Raw genomic sequence first — 20260 nt, 5'->3', positions numbered from 1 at the left:
ATTCTAAACTTGATGGCTGGATGAAGGAGAGCAATTGAAAACAGGTATCTTCTGGAGATCCAATTTGGCTCTGTGAAGCTTCCATCACTGAAAAGGATGAGGAAAGCTTCACCCTGTGTTACTATGTTACCTGCCTGTCTCCAGTGTGCCACTGGTACTTCAGATATTGGCCACCAGTTAAATGGTGTTGCCTTTTTAATTTACAAACTTTTGGGTTTATGTGAGCGTATTTTGATAAGTAGGGATACTTGAAAGTACCACTTATAAAATACAAAACCTTCAATTTCTATCTTAAAAATATATGGTTATTTACATGAAAATATGTTTTAACTCCATTATTCATTAGGGAAATTCAAATCAAAACCACAATAAAATACCACTTTATAGGCTGGCACTACAAGGACTATAATAAAAAAGTTGGAAAATAAGTGTTGGTGAGGAAGTGGAGAAATTGGATCCCTCATATGTTTATGGGTAATGGTGCAGATGCTTTGGAAAATAGTTTGGCAGTCTCTCAGAAGGCTAAACATAGAGCTTCCATATGACTCGGCAATTCCACTCCTAGGTGTGTACCCAAAAGAATTGGAAATGCATATTCAAACAAACATGTGTACATGAATATTCATGGCAATACCATTCACAATAGCCAAAAGGTGAAAACAACCTAAGTGTCCATCAACAGATGAATGGATAAACAAAATGTGGTATATCCTTACAAAAGAATATTACTCAACCTTAAAAAGCAATGAATTACTGATACATGATTCATCGTGGATGGACCTTGAAATCATTATGCTAAGTGAAAGAGCCAGACACAAAAGGTCAGATACTGTATGCTTTTATTTAAATATCCAGAATAGATAAATCCATAGAGACAGAAACCAGATTAGTGGTTTGCAGGGCTACCCATAGAAGAATGTCAGTGTAATGGATACACAGCTTCCTTCTGGGGTGATGAAAATATTTCTGAACTAGAAAGAGGTGATAGTTGTGCAATATTGTGAATGTACTAAATGTACTGAATTGTACACTTTAACATGGTTAATTTTTATGCAAATTTTATCTCAAAAAAAGAAAAAAAGAGATTATTGAACTGTGACATATATGTCTATATCTTGCTTTATATTTATGCTTGCAATACCCCAGTTAGAAGAGTTAAAAAAAAACTAAGGAACTACTAAGTACCAATTTATTCATTCATTTAACTACTATTTATTTTACTCTTACTATTTGCCAAGGAACAAGCTGGGTGCTAGGGATGAAGCAATGAAGGTCCTTTTATCATTTTGAAATCTCTCCTAAGCTCTATTCTAATTTTTTCTTCCTTTGTACATGAAGGGAAATTGTTTTTTTCTCACCCTTGGGTTCGCAGTCCTTTTGGTGGATCCTGCTAAGTGTCCTCTTCACATGCCTTTGTTGTGTTCTGAGCACTTCCTGTGGTAGCTACTTCTTTCATGCAGACATTCTTTTTATTTCTCCCAAATAAGCTTTGACTTGGTGACCAGAGTTGTCCTCCACTTCATTTGCTTTGTTGACCTCTTGACACTGATCTGTCCCCCTTGACAAAAGACAGGCTGGCTATATTATGCAGTTTCAATGTGATTTTTGCTCTCAGGATATTGTTTCTACAGCTGCATTTTGTGATCCACTGGGTTCCCCCACCCCAACACCACCAACACTAACCAAAGGAACAAACCCTGTTTTGTTTTATTCAGTATTTAAAAAAAAAAAAAAAGAGGTTCCACTAAAATAATTGAGACTTGTAAGTGGATGTATCGTCAATCTCTTCCAGATCTTTCTTATTTAAGGGTAAATGTGTAATCCTACTATTTCTGATTGTATCAACACAGTAAATTCTGCTCTTTGAGTATGCAGAACTTCACAAAATACCATATTTTCTGAAAATCAATGTGAGACAAACAGTAGTCAGTAGAAATGAATCAATGGACTTAATATCAGAAGATTCATACTAACAGAGTTCTTCTGGGAGCATACAAAATTACTTCCTCACCTGTTCATATTTCATTATAGCAGCCGCAGGCCAGGAGCAGTACTTATAATACTTTCTGGCTCTCCTTTCTTCATTTGCTGGCTACCAAAAGAGATGGGGATACTGGTTGATTAGTGAACTGTAGTGAAAATGAGTGTTTGTTAAATTTTTCAGAAAGTTAATATTTAATGTTTAGTATTCTGCATTGCAGCCATCCATATAGTGAAATACATCTATTCTGTGTTGAGTAGAATGAATTAGATGAATCATGTTATATTTAATAGAAATGTGGTTTCCTTTGAGATTTATATAGATTTCATTTTTCTCAATAATATTATTTTTCTGTAATTACTTTGGATATAATTTAATGCTTAATGTAAGAAAAATCTCTATCCTACTGTTTGGTCATTTTACAGATTATATTATTAGACATAATTATTAGACAAGAGCTTGCTATATTAGTTTACACCAGAGGATATGACAATTTACTAGTTTATCAATGATATAAGCATTGTTTGTAGAGACTAGGTTTGCCTTAAATTAATAGTAGGAACAACTCACCTTTTGATATACTGTCATTCTTTTGTTGCAGAAAGTTGGCTGCGATGGTTTATTAGGGTCTCTTGCGAGGGAAGATCATTGTGGTGTGTGCAATGGCAATGGAAAGTCATGCAAAATCATTAAAGGCGATTTCAATCACACCAGAGGAGCAGGTAATTTTTTTTTTATTCTTTATCCCCGAAGTCTTTGGGGGACAGAGATTACTTCGAACTTCATTTAGAAATCTCAGTTCTGATTCTGTGGAAGACTTTCACAATGGATATTGAATGATTTTTGGAGATGACATACAATACATGTGATATGAGCCAGAAATTCTAACAAGCTGATTTCCCAATAATGAAAATATGAAGTCATCTGTTGTGCATCTAGTAAGTTAGAGCAGCAAGGGAATAATCTAATTTGCATTGGCTAATGTTATCAGGTTTCTACAGAATTTATTCTCCAATACAAACTCTCATGTTTAACAGAAAATAATGATTTGTAACAGCCTAAAGCAACTATTGACAATATTACTCTTCAGGTTTTCAGCTTACCACTTTCTACGTTTTTCTTAACATTTCAACTAAATTTTAAGGGAATCTGTTTTTTGAAACAATGAGTCTATGGCAGTGTTGCATGGTAGAACATATAACAGAGGGGGGTCAGAAGTTGCAGAACGATGTTCCCAATACACTAAGAGCAGAAACTTATCTGCACTTATTTTCTTTTCTCATGTAAATTGGTGTAATAATACTCAGGAGATATGAGGATAAAATCATGGCATATGTATTGTAATGTTTAAGATCATCTACAAGAAAAAGTGATATTATGTATGCTGAAATATAGATCCGGAAATATTTATTATAGAAAATACTTTATACTCAGGTCCTCAAGCCTACTGGAAAGAAGCAAACACTTTCTGCTTCACAATAGTCTGTTACCTGGACATGTATTTGTTGAACAATTTTAGCATTTTTGATTCTATTTACATCATCATTAATATACTTTATTACAAATATAAAATTTTTTCTAGTATAAATTCGTTTCTTGTTGAAAAAGTATACCATAAAACCTGAGACCAAAATAGGTATTAGTTTTGATAGAAAGAGCAAGCCCTTTATGTTCGACTAACCAGGAAAACTGAGTTCATTTGAGATAAAAGAGTTCTTCAGGAAAGGAAATTAGTCAGAGCCTTCTAAAGGGTGAATCTCACCTTTTGTTTCTCCTCAGCAGAATAAGAGATAAGCGAGCCTGAAGTTCTTGAATCCTAAAAATAACTAAGGCCCAGGGTAAATTGCAGATCAAAATCTCACTCTCCAAAGCTGTGAAAAAGGTGACAGGTGGCACAAGTCAAAATCTGCCAGGACTCATTTAGAAAAGACTTACTTAGCTATAACAGGCTCCCAGACTTTCAACTAAGCAATGTAGTTATAATAAGCTTTTTCAGTTTGATTGTTATGGGAGACGTTTTTAGACTGCAGCAGTTTAAATGAAATCTGAAAGATGGAAATAATTGAAAAATATTAGAATTTTTATAGAATAGTCTTAATGATTTAATATGCATGTAAACAGCTGGAGAATACTGATAACATTCAGCGCTGAAGTCTTTGTTAAATTGTAAAAACACTTTATTTTATCACTAATCATAGAAAACAGAAATACTGTTAAAAGAACCTAATAATTTCTATTCTGACTGTAGTTAGGTAGATATATTTATCCCCTGATTTCTCCCTCAAACCCTCTCTATTTTTATTGCACTTAAATTCGTGCTTTTGTTTTGTTCCTTTGTTTGCTTTAGGTAAGTTATTTTAATGGCATCTGTTACTTAGACAATGTCTGAGGTGCCTAAAATATTAGCAATATCAGGGAGTAACATCACTTTCTTCCTAGTTTTACATTGCTCAGAGGGAAGATATGAGGTGACTGAAAATACCATGGCTTGGGTCAGGCACACCTCAGTCCTCAAAGTGACATCTTTGCTTTCAAACACTTTAAAGAGGTCTTTTGCAGGAGATTTATCCAATGTTTTAATATGTCCTTTATATTCTTGAATACCTTTTCCATGGGCTTTGGTTGTGGATCCAAGTAAAATGAAATCCTTGACAGCTTCAAAATTTCCTCTCTTTATCATGATGTTGCTTATTGGTCCAGGTGTGGGGATTTTTTTTTTTTTATGTTGAGGTGTAATCCATACTGAAGGCTGTAGTCTCTGATCTTCATCAGTAAGTGCTTTAAGACCTCTTCACTTTCAGCAAGCAAGGTTGTGTCATCTGCTATATTGCACATGGTTAATTAGACTTCCTCTGCATTTCTTACAAGTCTTCAGTTTGGCCACGCTCCATCCTAACATTTCAAATCCACAAATGTAGTCTGTCAGTTTCCTCTTAGCTCTGCCTGGTTAATTCCTAGACATCACTAGATTTTAGCTCAAATATCACTTCTTTAGGAAAATATTTTCTAAACAACCTGTACCTCCTGTCACTGTGACTAGTTTGGCAATGCTCACTATAGGTGTGTCCTAAGGTATAGTTCTAATTACATTGGTAATTTTAGATGTATTGGTTTGCCTTCCTCACTAGACTTTAAGCTAAGTGAGGAAAAACACCATGGCTATTTTTGTTCAAGCACAAGGCTTAATCCATTGATGTTAGTTAAATTAATTAGTAATAAAATATTACATTTTTGAGAACTTTCACATTAAAAAATTCTGTATGAGCCATAATTTTATCATGGGCCTCATCTATTTTGACTTTAGGAATGTTGTGTTCATTCCTCTTGAGACCATTTCATCCCTTTAGTTTATGGGCTTTCTAGAATTTCTTGAAGGAATTGCAGCCTATTTGGTCCAGTTGGCCATGTACACTGTATAATTGCATGAGCAACATATATGCAGACACATGTGGGTGTTTCCAGTCCCTCTGCTAAATTTAGAATTTGCTAAATCATTTTTGTTGGAGCTAGAAAATAAACTTAAGAAGTTATATGTGTGGTTTTCTTTTTCATAGTATATCTGTCATGTCTTTTCATTATAACCTTCCTAGCCAGGAGATCATTTTTTTAAGTTAATAAAAGGGAAATTGTGTATTTGGCCATTTGTGGAACTCTATAGTTGTTTATCAGTGTATGTTAGTTAATTTTTTGTTAGTTAAGAGCAAAATGTGCATAAAATGTATTATTCTTGGTATAAGAAGATGATGACATTCACCCTGCATAAGGAGGACATGCTCTTGGAGTTTTTGTTTGTTTGTTTGCCAAACCAGTGGGAGTGTTGTCTATTTTGTTTTATGAGACAGTAGCAGTGAATCATAACAAGAAGCACATAGTGGAATCAGATATATCTGAGTTCAAAGCATGGGTCAGCTGATTATAATACATTATAAATGTAATATCTACCTTGGATGTTACCACATGTTTAAATGTAATAATTTATGTAATGTACCTGGAATAGTGATTAGCACATAGCAGTTGTTCAAAATGTGGTATTTATCATTGTTACTATCATGAAGATGATGGTTGCTATTAGCTTTTAAGATGGCTAACTAAGAATGAGATCTCTTATTATAAGATAGGATTTTCCTCTGTACAAAATAAATTGTTCAATATGAGGATCAAACTTATTGAGATCAAAATCATTGGCATCATGTCCCAGCTTCTAAGCTAGACAATTGTTGTGGTTGTTAGGTGCCATTGAGTTTGTTCTGACTATAGCGACCCCATGAACAACAGAACAAAACACTGCCCGGTCCTTTGCCAGCCTCACAGTCATTGCTATGTTTGAGCCCATTGTTGCAGTGATTGTGTCAGTCCATCTCATTAACAGTCTTTCTCTTTTTCGCTGATCCTCTACTTTACCACCCTATCGGGCAGTTCTGCACTGTCCCATAGGGTCACTATGAGTTGGAATCGACTCCATGGCAATGGGTTTTGGAAACTCTGGTGGCGGAATGGTTAAGAGTAGGCTGCTAGACTGCAACCATTTCAGCAGTGTGGTGGTTTGATATTTGACACCACTTTGCCTGTTAACGTCACCTACCCACCAAACCAAACTAAAACCAAACCCAGTGCTGTCGAGTCGATTCTGACTCATAGCGACCCTATACGTCAAGGGCCTAATGACTGGTGGCTCCACTCAGGTCACCCAGCAACCCACAACAGGGGTCCAATGATAACTGGTACCTCCCAGCCATTACGGTCAAAAGCATTGGGTGCCCAAGGTCCGTCAGCAGAACCCACCCACCTGTATGCTCTAGGGAACAAGGATGGGCTTTCCTCACAGACACTCAGGGGATGGTTCTCAACCCCCTGCCTTGTTCAGAGGGTGACCACCTGCTGCAACCAGATACCGGTACCTACACCAATCACCCCTGCCCCTCTAAGGCTGTAGGACAGAGCCTGTGCCACACACTTGATGACCAGCTACCTGGACACTTGAGTTGAATCCATTCAACTCCTAGATGGATATATCTGATAACAGCTCTAGTCATCTGGTGACAAAAAGTCAGAGCTTCAAAGGTGAAAATAATCAAGCTACCTCACTCAAGCAACCTATTTGGGCATACCAAAACAAAACAAAGCAAGAAGCTAGGATATAATAAGCAAACATAAAATAAACTAATGCAATAACTTATAGATACCTCAGAGACAACAATCAATATCAAATCACATAAAGAAACAGACCATGATCGTTTCAAAAAGCTCTCAAAACAAAAAATCAAGAGATCTTCTAGATGAAGGTGCCTTCCTAGAAATACTGGATGCAGAATACAAAAGATTAATATACAGAACCCTCCAAGACAGCAGGAAGGAGATCAGGCAATACGTAGAACAAGCCAAGGAACACACAGATAAAACAGTTGAAGAAATTAAAAAGGTTATTCAAGAACATGATGGAAAATTTAATATGATGCAAGAATCCCTAGAGAGACAGCAATCAGAAATTCAGAAGATTAATAATAAAATTACAGAATTAGACAACTCAATAGAAACTCAGAAGAGCAGAATTGAGCAAGTGGAAGGCAGAGTTGGTGAGCTTGAAGATAAAGCACTTGGCATCAATATGTTTGAAGAAAAATCAGATAAAAGAATTTTAAAAAATGAAGAAACCTTAAGAATTATGTGGAATTCTATCAAGAGAAATAACCTATGAGTGTTTGGAGTACAAGAACAGGGAGGAATAACAGAAAATACAGAGAGAATTGTTGAAGATTTGTTGGCAGAAAACTTCCCTGATATTGTGAAAGATGAGAAGACATCTATCCAAGATGCTCATCAAACTCCACATAAGGTAGATTTTAAAAGAAAGTCACCAAGGTATTATAATCAAACTTGTAAAAACCAAAGACAAAGAGAGAATTTTAAGAGGAACTAGGGATACATGAAAAGTCACCTGCAAAGGAGAGTCAATAAGAATAAGCTCAGACTACTCGGCAGAAACCATGCAGACAAGAAGGCAACGGGATGACTTATATAAATCATTGAAGGAAAAAAACTGCCAGCCAAGAATCATATATCCAGCAAAACTGTCTCTTAAATATGAAGGTGAAATTAGGACATTTTAAGATAAACAGAAGTTTAGGGAATTCATAAAAACCAAACCAAAACTATAAGAAATACCAATGGAAGTTCCTTGGTTAGAAGATAAATCATATCAGGTATCAAGCCAAGACTAGAACACTGGACAGAGCAATCAGATGTCAACCCAGACAGGGGAATCACAAAAATAAATCAAGATAAAAAAATGCTTACAACAGGGAAACAGCGATGTTATTATGTAAAAGAAGACAACATTAAAACAATAAAGAGGGACTAAAAAATGTAGTCATAGATCTTTCAAATGGAGAGGAAGACAAGGTGATATAAAGAAATAAAAGTTAGGTTTAAACTTAGAAAAATAGAGGTAAGTATTAAGGTAACCACAATGGAGACTAACCTACACATTAAAATAAAATGCAAGAAAAAAATAGAGACTCAGCAGAAACACAATCAACAACAATATAAACCTCTCAGCACAAAAAATTAAGTGGGAAAAAGAAACTGTCAACAACACACAAAAAAAGACATCAAAATGACAGCACTAAATTTCTACCTATCCATAATGACGTTGAAAGTAAATGGACTAAATGCACCAATAAAGAGACAGAGAGTGGCAGAATGGATTAAAAAACATGATCTGTCTGTATGTTGCCTACAAGAGACACACCTTAGAGACACAAGCTAAAACTCAAAGGATGGAAAAATATACCAAGCAAACAACAATCAAAAAAGAGCAGGAGTGGCAATATTAATTTCTGACAAAATAGACTTTAAAGTTAAATCGACGCCAAAAGATAAGGACAATACATAATGATTAAAGGGACAATATACCAGGAGGATATAACCATATTAAATATTTAGGCACCTAATGACAGGGCTGCAAGATACATAAAACAAACTCTAATAGCATTGGAAGGTGAGATAGCGCCACAATAACAGTAGGGGACTTCGACACATCACTTTCGGTGAAGGACAGGACATCCAGAAAGAAGCTCAGTAAAGACACAGAAGATCTAAGTGCCACAATCAACCAACTTGACCTCACAGACATATACAGAACACTCCACCCAACAGCAGCTAAGTATAGTTTCTTTTCTAGTGCACATGGAACATTCTCTAGAATAGGCCCCACATTAGGTCATAAAGCAAGCCTTAGCAGAATTCAAAACATTGAAATATTACAAAGCATCTTCTCTGACCGTAAGGCCATAGAAGTAGAAATCAATAACAGAAAAAGTGGTAAAAAGAAACAATACCCTGCTCAAAAACAACTGGGCTATAGAAGACATTAAGGATGGAATAAAGAAATTCATTGAATCCAATGAGAATGAAAACACTTCCTATCAGCACCCTTGGGACACAGCAAAAGTAGTGCTCAGAGGTCAATTTATATCAATAAGTGCACAGACACAAAAAGAAGAAAGGGCCAAAATCAAAGAATTATCCCTACAACTTGAACAAATAGAAACAGAGGAACAAAAGAAACCCTCAGGCACCAGAATACAACAAATAATAAAAATTAGAGCAGAACTAAATGAGATAGAAAACAGAATAACAATTGAAAGAATTAACAAGACCAAAAGTTGGTTCTTTGAAAAAATTAACAAAAGTGATAAACCATTGGCCACACTGACAAAAGAAAAACAAGAGAGGAAGCAAATAACCCAAATAAGAAATGAGATGGGCGACATTACAACAGACCCAACTGAAATTAAAAGAATCATATCAGATTACTATGAAAAATTGTACTCTAACAAATTTAAAAACCTAGAAGAAATGGATGAATTTCTAGAAACACACTGCCCTACCTAAACTAACACAAACAGAGGTAGAACAACTAAATAGACCCATAACAAAAGAAGAGACTGAAAAGGTAATCAAAACACCCCCCGCCCCCCAAAAAAAGCCCTAGCCGTGACAGCTTCACTGCAGAGTTCTACCAAGCTTTCAGAGAAGAGTTAACACCACTACTACTAAAGGTATTTTGGAGCATAGAAAAGAACAGAATACTCCCAAACTCATTCTATGAAGCCAGCATATCCCAGATACCAAAACCAGGTACAGACACCACAAAAAAAAAGAAATTTATAGACCTATATCCTTCATGAACTTAGATACAAAAATCCTCAACAAAATTCTAGCCGGTAGAATTCAACAACATATCAAGAAAATAATTCACCATGACCAAGTGGGATTCATACCAGGTATGCAGGGATGGCTCAACATTAGAAAAACCATTAGTGTAATCCATCATATAAATAAAACAAGAGACAAGAATCATGTGATTTTATCAATTTATGCAGAAAAGGCATTTGACAAAGTTCAACACCCATTCATGATAAAAACTCTCAGCAAAATAGGAATAGAAGGAAAATTCCTCAACATAATAAAGGGCATTTATACAAAGCCAACAGCCAATGTCATCCTAAATGGAGAGAGTCTGAAAGCATTCCCCTTGAGATTGGGAACTAGACAAGGGTGCCCTTTATCACCACTCTTATTCAAAATTATGCTGGAGGTCCAAGCCAGAGCAATTAGGCTAGATAAAGAAATACAGGGCATACAGGTTGGCAAGGAAGTAGTGAAAGTATCTCCATTTGCAGATGACATGATCTTATACAGACAAAACCCTAAATAATCCTCAAGAAAGCCACTGAAACTGACAGAAGAGTTCAGCAGAGTATCAGGATACAAGATAAACATGCAAAAATCAGTTGGATTTCTCTACACCAGCAAAGAGGACATCACCAAATCAATACCATTTACAGTAGCCCCCAAGAAGATGAAATACTTAGGAATAAATCTTACCAGAGAGGTAAAAGACCTATACAAAGAAAACTATAAGACACTACTGCAAGAAACCAAAGAGACCTACATAAGCGGAAAAACATACCTTGCTCATGGATAGGAAGACTTAACATTGTAAAAATGTCTATTCTACCAAATGCCATCTATAGATACAATGCAATTCTGATCCAAATTCCAACGGCATTTTTTAATGAGGTGGAGAAACAAATCACCAACTTCATAAGGAAGGGAAAGAGGCCCTGGATGAGTAAAGCATTACTGAAAAAGAACAACAAAGTGGGAGGCCTCACTCTACCTGATTTTACAACCTATTATACTGCCACAGTAATCAAAACAGCCTGGTACTGGTATGACAACAGATACATAGACCAATGGAGCAGAATTGAGAATCCAGACATAAATCCATCCACATATGAGCATTTGATATTTGACAAAGGTCCAAAGTCTGTTAAGTGGGGAGAAGACAGTCTCTTTAACAAATTGTGCTAGCATAACTGGATATCCATCTGCAAAAAAATGAAACAAGACCCACACCTCACACCATGAGCAAAAACCAACTCAAAATGGATCAAAGACCTAGATATAAAATCTAAAACAATAAAGATCATGGAAGAAAAAATAGGGACAACATTAGGAGCCCTAATACATGACATAAATGGTATACAAAACATTACCAACAATGCAGAAGGGAAACTAGATAACTGGGAGCGCCTAAAAACCAAACACCTATGCTCATCCGAAGACTTCACCAAAAGAGTAAAAAGACTACCTACAGACTGGGAAAAGGTTTTTAGCAATGACATTTCCGATCAGCGCCTGATCTCTAAAATCTACATGATGCTGCAAAAACTCAACTACTAAATGACAAACAATCCAATTAAAAAATGGGCAAAAGATATGAACAGGCACCTCACTAAAGAAGACATTCAGGTAGCTAAAAGATACATGAGGAAATCTTCATGATCATTAGCCATTCGAGAAATGCAAATCAAAAGTACAATGAGATTCCATCTCACTCCAACAAGGCTGGCATTAATCTAAAAAACACAAAATAATAAATGTTGGAGAGGTTGTGGAGAGTTTGGAACACTTATACTCTGTTGGTGGGAATGTAAAATGGTACCGCCACTTTGGAAATTGATTTGGCGCTTCCTTAAAAAGCTAGAAATAAAACTGCCATACAATCCAGCAATCCCACTCCCTGGAATATATCCTAGAGAAATAAGAGCCTTTACATGAACACACATATGCACACCCATGTTCATTACAGCACTGTTTACAATAGAAAAAAGGTGGAAGCAACCAAGGTGCCCATCAATGCATGAATAAAAAGAAAAAATGGATAAGTAAATTAAGGTATATTCACACAGTGGAATACTATGCATCGAAAAAGAACAATGATGAAACTGTGAGTCATTTCATAACATGGAAGAATCTGGAAGACATTATGCTGAGTGAAATTAATCAGTTGCAAAAGGACAAAATTGTATAAGACCACTAGTATAAGAACTTGAGAAACTGAATATTCTTTGATGGTTTCGAGATGGGGGAGGGAGGGAGGGAGAGCTTTCACTAATTAGATAGTAGATAAGAACTATTTTAGGTGAAGGGAAAGACAACACACAATACAGGAGAGGTCAGCACAACTGGACTAAACCAAAAGCGAAAAAGTTTCCTGAATAAACTGAATGCTTTGAAGGCCAGCATAGCAGGGGCAGAAGCTTGGGGACCATGCTTTTAGGATACATCTACGTCAATTGGCATAATAAAATCTGTGAAGAAAACATTCTGCATCCCACTTTGGAGAGTGGCGTCTGGGGTCTTAAATGCTAGCAAGCGGCCATCTAAGATGCATCAATTGGTCTCAACCTACCTGGAGCAAAGGAAAATGAAGAACAGCAAAGACACAAGGTAATTATGAACCCAAGAGACAGAAAGCACCACAGAAACCAGAGACTACATCAGCCTGAGACCAGAAGAACTAGATTGTTCCCGGCTACAACCAATGTCTGCCCTGACAGGGAAGACAACAGAGAACCCCTGAGGGAGCAGGAGAGCAGTGGGATGCAGACCCCAAATTCTCCTAAAAAGACCAGACTTAATGGTCTGACTGAGACTAGAAGGACCCCAGTGGCCATGGTCCTCAGACCTTCTGTTAGCCCAAGACAGGAACCATTCCGAAAGCCAACTCTTCAGACAGGGATTGGACTGGATAATGTCATAGAAAATGATACTGGTGAAGAATGAGCTTCTTGGGTCAAGTAGACACATGAGACTATGTTGGCATCTCCTGTCCGGAGGGAAGATGAGAGGGTGGAGGGGATCAGAAGCTGGCCGAACGGACATGAAAAGAGAGAGTGGAGGGAAGGAGTGTTCTGTCTCATTAGAGGGAGAGCAATTAGGAGTATATAGCAAGGTATATGTAAATTTTTGTATGAGAGACTGACTTGATTTGTAAACTTTCACTTAAAGCACAATAAAAATTAAAAAAAAAAAAAAGAGTAGGCTGTAACCAAAATATCGGCTGTTTAGAATTCGCCAGGCACTCTTTGGAAATTCTGTGGGGCAGTTCTACTCTGTCCTCTAGGGCCGCTCTAAGTCGGAATTGACTCAACAACAACGGGCTTGGTTTTTTGGTCTACTTTACCAAGCATGATGTTTTTCTCCGGGGGCTGGTCCCTCCTGATACCATGTCCAAATTATGGGAGACGAAGTCTCGCCTTCCTCACTTCTAAAGAATATTGTGACTGTACTTCTTTCAAGTCACATTTGTTCTGGCAGTCTATGGTATATTCAATATTCTTCATCAACACCATAATTCAAAGGTATCAATTCTTCTTCAGTGTTCCTTATCCATGGTCCAGCTTTGGCATACATATGATGTGATTGAAAATACCATGGCTTGGTTTGGGTAATCTTAGTCCTGAAAGTGACATCTTTGTTTCTGAACACTTTAAAGAGGTCTTTTGCAGCAGATTTGTCCAGTGCAATAGGTTGTTTGATTTCTTGACCACTGCTTCCATGGGTGTTGATTGTGGATCCAAGTAAAATGAAATCCTTGACAGCTTCAGTATTTCCTGTTTGTCATGATGTTGCTTATTGATTCAGTTGTGAGAATTTTTGTTTTCTTTATGCTAAGGTGTGATCCATATTGAAGGCTGTAGTTTTTAATCTTCATCAGTAAGTGCATCAAGTACTCTTTCCTTTTAGCAAGCAAGGTTGTGTCATCTGGAGTAGTCATTCTCATATCTATCTCTATTAATAAATGTACATTCTCAATTTTGTCAAAAGGCTTATTTTACTAAAGAAGTGCTAGGCCCCCAGTCGTTGGCTTTTTCTTTTCATATCATTTTTGCTTCATGTTTCTCCCATCTTTCTTCTTTAAACAGTCCAACTCATCTGTTCTCAAAACTGTTCCAGTGGAACAAATAATCAAGAGTTGCTCTAGATCAAGCTGTAAACTTAAATATAGGTTTTTCTCTAATGCACAAATACCTCGGAGTTTACTGCTAAACTCAGTCAGGAATTTACGCACATTATCTCTCCCTTTCTCCAGCTACTATTCTTTTTTTTTTTTTTAGCATCCTGAAATTTAGCATCTTTTCTATACTAAATGCATTTACTCAGAGATTAGCAATTGCCTCCTGACAGTGAAATCTGGTGGACCGCTTGTTTTCACCTTTCTTTTGATATCTGTACAGGTTTAACACAGTTGACTAGCAACTTTACTTCTCGAAATATTCTAATCCATAGGAACCATCTATACCAAAATAGACCAGATTTCCTCCCGTGCTGGTAATTTTTCCTTCTCTGTCTTCTTTCCTGTTTTCAACCTTTCCATTAACTAACTATGGCTATCCTCCAAGGCTGAGTCCTTGACTTCTTTCTCCATCTTAGTCTAATGGCTTAAACTACCACATCTGTAAGAATGCCTCACACCAGTAGCCTTTCTCTGGAGTTCCAGAGGTTCCAGCATTCTTACCGGATGTTTTTACTACTATGGGATACTGTTTCATTAAATATACAAATTGCAAAGCTGAACTTATCAAACGTCATCCAAACTAGACCTTCTCTTTACCTCTATTTTCCTGTAAATAATGTTTCCATTCTCACATAAGTAATAATAAAGCATTGTTTTCAATGTTTATGTCCCTATTTTCTGCTGGTCACCAAGTTCAGCAATTCCTTTTTCTTCACAGTGTCTTCTGGGTTTTCTGTCAGATCCTCTACCAGTCCTGAATTTCTACGTTAGTCTCATGACCTCTGTTATCCATGACTGTATCCCCTAGACATTCTGCATACTGCTGTCAGATAAAGCCTCTTCAAACCAGGATCTAATTACCAAATTCTATTGCTATAGAATTTTCAGTAGTTTCACATTGATGAATTCAGGCTCTGGGGCTGCATTTAAACTCTCAGTAGAGCCACCTTCTTATAGTTCCTCATTCTGTCAGAATTATTTCATTTGTTTGATATGAAAATGCCATGTACTGCTTTACTGTATTTGACATACAGTGAACTCATCCTTTTTCTATATGTATCCAAATACTATCCATTTTTCAAAGACAGTTCATCTACTTACTTTGTTGTGAAGCTTTTTGTGGCTATAGGAAGTGCTCTCTCCTCTGAATCATAATGATTAGAGCTGATACCAGTGTTTGTCAACATGAATAATGTATATAACTATATTTCTTTCTATGACAAAAATAGCAGTGAATCTTATGGGACATGATGAGATCAGGGAAGAGGGACAGTTTAAAAAGCTCTGGTTTATATTCCTTAGTAAGGAATTAACCATATCCTTTTATTTATTACCTCTTTAATGTAATTTTTCAGTTTTATTTAACATGTATATATAAAAGTTATTTATGCTTTGTCTTTCCGATTAGATTATAAGCTTATTGAGGGCAGAGACAATCTTACCTTGCTTCTATGTACAAATTGACATAAACATATGTTTCTGTTCTCACTGCTGCCTCTATTGTTCATGGAATACAGTGATAGTGTTTTTATGTTTGGTGTACTCCAAATGGTTCAACTGAATAAGCAGTGTTCTGAATGGAAATTATGATTCTGAAGGCACATGCCTCTAATTCCAGTCACAGCCACCAGGTGGAGCGTATACTACCTTTTGGTATATACCAAGTAAGTGTAAACATTTTCAGTACTTTGAAAAATTAAGAAACAAGAGACAACCCTGGAATTAGCTATGTCGCCTTTAAAAACAAAAACTTTGAAATGAGCCTTTTATCAGATATATGGACCTACACAGAAATATTCAGAAGAACATTAAAAATTATTTTAACATAATTTTTAAAAACATAACTATTGAGCCAGAAGTAGGCATCTTGCTGTCTCTATCCCTACGCTGTACTAGTTGCCATCTTGATTCTAACATTTTTCTGCAGGTGCTCTCTTGTATCACTTTATGTTATCATCTTATTTCACTTGAAGTACTACGTTCCTAATTTCTGCTGTGAAGCCTTTCCTAAGAGACAGCTAATTGTATCTTGCTTCTAGCTGTCTGACACCTTGGGAAGTGACGCTGGCTTGCTTTGTGAGGTCTTGCACTTGTCTCCAGTTCCAGTTTCAAAACCCTTTGTTAATCTCCAGGGAATGCGTTGTCACTCTGTCCTATACATACCTACTCTGGGACGGGGACATGGTCCAGGCCAGCTGTGTTCTCTCTGCTGCATTTCCTCCTCCTCCACGCTTTCTAACTTAAAGGAACCCCTAGAACAGAATCTCAGGTTATTTACTCTGTTCTAAGATCGAATGCTTTTTTTAAGATCCAATGTTTCTAACCAGGCTGTCCCACTGTGCTTTTTCTCAGTTCTTAAAGTATCAGTGAACTTAACATGTAAAATATCATTAACATGTAAAATATCATTGCCTATTTGTCCTTGATGGTGCTGTAGGCTCAGCGTTTTTTCAAGAAGCTGCTCCACTTGAACACCAAACCAAAAAACCCATGGACACCTAATCGATTGTGACAGCTTTTATACATAACTTTTCTTCCACGGGTAGTGAAATAGCAGAGCAAAAACCAAACGAAAAATTAGAAAGGCAAGTCAGTCAAGAAAAAAAATTCTTACGAGAACTCAAAATTTATTTCATTTTTTTATGAATTCTTACAGGCTACGTAGAAGTGCTGGTGATACCTGCTGGAGCAAGAAGAATCAAAGTTGTGGAGGAAAAGCCAGCACATAGCTATTTAGGTAACCTCTGTCACAGACACAGACAATCCAAGTATTAGTCCAGCTCCTGAGAGTCCTGTGAAGAGGAGGAAAGTCAATCTGTTTCTAGTTACATGTTTGAATTTCCCAGGAAGCGCCTCATGTCATATCAAGTAGGAATTTCTTTCCATCTCTCCCAGGGACTTCCCAGGAACAAAAGCAATCTGGTTGTCTGTATGGTTTTTAAGGAGTAAAAATTGCTTCCATATGTTAGTCTAATGTTTAAAAAAACTCTTTGAAGGATCTGGGTATATTTTATTTCATGTACAGACACACAAATACACATACATATTAATTATATGTGTATATATATACAAATATATAAAATGATTGTTTTAGAATTAGGAAATCTTACAGATTTTTTTTTTTCTTTTCTACATCCTAAAAGAACTAGATTTCTTTTTTTTTTCTTTTAACTGGGAAGGGGTTTACTCTCATCTCACTTCAGCTGAACTCACCTGTGAAGAGAGGATTTTTAAATGTTTATATATTGCTTGTAGGAAGGACTATACCAGTTATTTGAACATTTTAATTAGGCCAATTAATGAATTCTAAAAATGTGAAAGAAAATATTGGTTGTCAACATACACATTTCTTATGCATTAAAATTTTAATCTGAGTCATGTGAAATGGCATATCGTGCTTATATTATCTTTAAAGAAAGCCTTTTTACCTTCTTTTTTACAGAAATACTGTCCTCATTATTCTCTTTTAAAAGAACAATAATGTTTAAATAGGGAAATCATTTGTTCATGCTAAATAACCCAATCTTACATGATCGTTTCTACTCTACAACATTGAAAAGGTCTACAGTAGGATTGTATTGTTTTTTTTATCAGGATTTGCTTTGTAGGAGTAGAAAAACTTGAGGAAACAATAAAAAAAAATCCTTCGCCATATGACACACACATTTATCTGTCATTAAAACCCATTGTCATCAAGTCCATTCCAACTCATAGCGACCCTATAGGACAGAGTTGAACTGCCCCACAGGGTTTCTAAGGAGCTCCTGGTGGATTTGAACTGCCAACCTTTTGGTTAGCAACCGAACTCTTAACCACCACACCACCAGGGTTTCCTCGTTTGTCATTACCCGTATATAAATTTTATCTGTTTTTACTTACTACATTGTTTAGTACAATGTCACATACTTTGGATGTATTATCAGGAGGGACTTGTCCCTAGAGAAGGACATAATACTTGGTAAAGTAGAGGGTCAGTGAAAAAGGAAGACCCTTGATGGGATAGATTGACACAGTGGCTGCAACAATGGGTTCAAGCATAACAACAATTATGAGGATGGCACAGGACCGGGCAGTGTTTTGTTCTGTTGTGCATAAGGTCGCTATGAGTAGGAACTGCTTGATAGCACCTAACGGCAACAACAAAACATTGTTTAAATCCATGTAAGCACAAGTAGATCAACACAGATTTCTAAATTCAGATTAAGGCTCTTATATCCAGCTTTTGGAAACACTGGGCAAAATGCCTTCCCCCACTACAGTAACTGTCTCTGTATTAGTGTCCCATGGCTGCTGTAATAAATTACCACAAATTTGGGGGCATAAAACAACAGAAATTTATCCTCTTACAGTTCTGGAGGCCAGAAGTTTGAAATCAAGATGTCAGCGGGGCCGTCCTTTTTCTGAATGCTCTATGGGAACATCTGTTCCTTGTCTTGTCCAGCTTCTAGTGGTTGCTGGCATTTCTTTGTTTGTGGCTCTATCACTCCAGTCTCTGCCTCCATGGTCGCATTGCCTTCTGCTCCTTTTCAGTGTTTAGATCTCCCTCTGTCTCTGTTTTATAACAGTACATGTGATTGCATTTAGGGCCCACCTGGACAATGCAGAAAAATCTCCCCATTTCAAAATCCTGTACTTAATCACATCTATAAATTCTTTTTTTTTTTGCCATATAAATATAGTACCGCCCACAGATTTCAGAAATTAGGATGTAGATATCTCTTGGGGAACATTATATAGCTCCCACATTCACTAATTTCTACCCAGTATACCTGTTGGCACAGTGGTTAAGTGTTTGGCTGCTAACCAAAAGGTCAACAGTTTGAATCCACCAGCCACTCCGTGGAAACCCTATGGGGCATTTCTACTCTGTCCCATATGGTTGCTGTAAGTCAGAATCGACTCGACGGTAACGGGTTTGGTTTTTTGGTTTTGGTATACTAAAAGTAGGAATCCTCTGTGATTCCTTATTTTCTTTACCACTCTAATCCACTACATCACCAAGTCCTGTCAGCTAATCAAATCTGTCACTTTCTATCCATACCCACTGTCACCCCCAAACAAGCCCCTTTCTATCACATTGTTCTGCTTCACTTCCCTTATAGCACTTATCAGGGTCTGAAATTTTTTTATCTGTTTATATACTTGCCTTTTTATTATCTCTCCCCATGAGTAATTAATGAAGACAGGGACCCTATCATTTTGATCAGTGCTGTGTCTGCAATAACTAAAGCAGACTTTAGCACACACGAAATAATAAAGATTGTTGAATTTTTCTTAAGATGGCTTGCACTTACATAGCAATTAGTATGGACCAGTGCATTTTGTATGTCCATTAAATAAACCCTTACAACAACTCTGTGAGATAGGTAAATTAGCATCCCTATTTTTAAAAATGAGGAAACAGAGGAACAGATAGTTTAAGTTACTTACCCAATGTCACATATCTGAAATTCCATGATCCTGGATTTGAACTTAAACAGCATGGACATAGTATCTGGATTATTAGGCAATAAACCAGGCTGCCTCTTTCTTATCCTGTCCTTTTTAAATCATTGCCTTCCATGCAACACTTCTGATTTCAAAGTATATGTCATATATTAAAATTTCCTCATTGAACACCACCCCCCCTTTATTTTTTCTTTTCTTACTAATGTGATCAGTTTATTGTGTACAGTCAGCTCAGGGGATAGAAGTCACAAAATGACTGTTTTCTTCTCTAATCACTGTTCTCAATTCTTCCAAATTCTGTCTTCCTTCCCCATTGAAGATCTCTAAACAAATCCCCAATTACTTTTTCGTATTAAAAGACCTTACAATTGAAAACTTGAATCTCATATCTGTCCTTGTGCTTAGCTTTGGGCCTGAATTACTAGGATCTTTTACTTACATAAAAAAATAGCCTCTGTGCT

The 20260-nt window shown here is 36.6% G+C and overlaps 1 protein-coding gene across 1 annotated transcript in view; it reads left to right on the top strand.

Moving 5' to 3' along the window:
* ADAMTS19 (ADAM metallopeptidase with thrombospondin type 1 motif 19) overlaps nucleotides 1–20260 on the top strand; it is a 307911-nt gene that overhangs the window by 229450 nt on the left and 58201 nt on the right. The window contains exons 15-16 of the mRNA XM_049873149.1: nucleotides 2583–2703; nucleotides 17008–17088. Of these exons, the coding sequence (XP_049729106.1) occupies nucleotides 2583–2703; nucleotides 17008–17088 (202 nt within the window). The remainder of the gene's footprint in view (nucleotides 1–2582; nucleotides 2704–17007; nucleotides 17089–20260) is intronic.

The sequence above is a fragment of the Elephas maximus genome, chromosome 2, assembly GCF_024166365.1.
Source record: "Elephas maximus indicus isolate mEleMax1 chromosome 2, mEleMax1 primary haplotype, whole genome shotgun sequence".
Classification (NCBI taxonomy): domain Eukaryota; kingdom Metazoa; phylum Chordata; class Mammalia; order Proboscidea; family Elephantidae; genus Elephas; species Elephas maximus.
The sequence above is the reverse complement of the archived record's forward strand: the minus strand, read 5'-3'. Positions and strand labels throughout refer to the sequence as shown.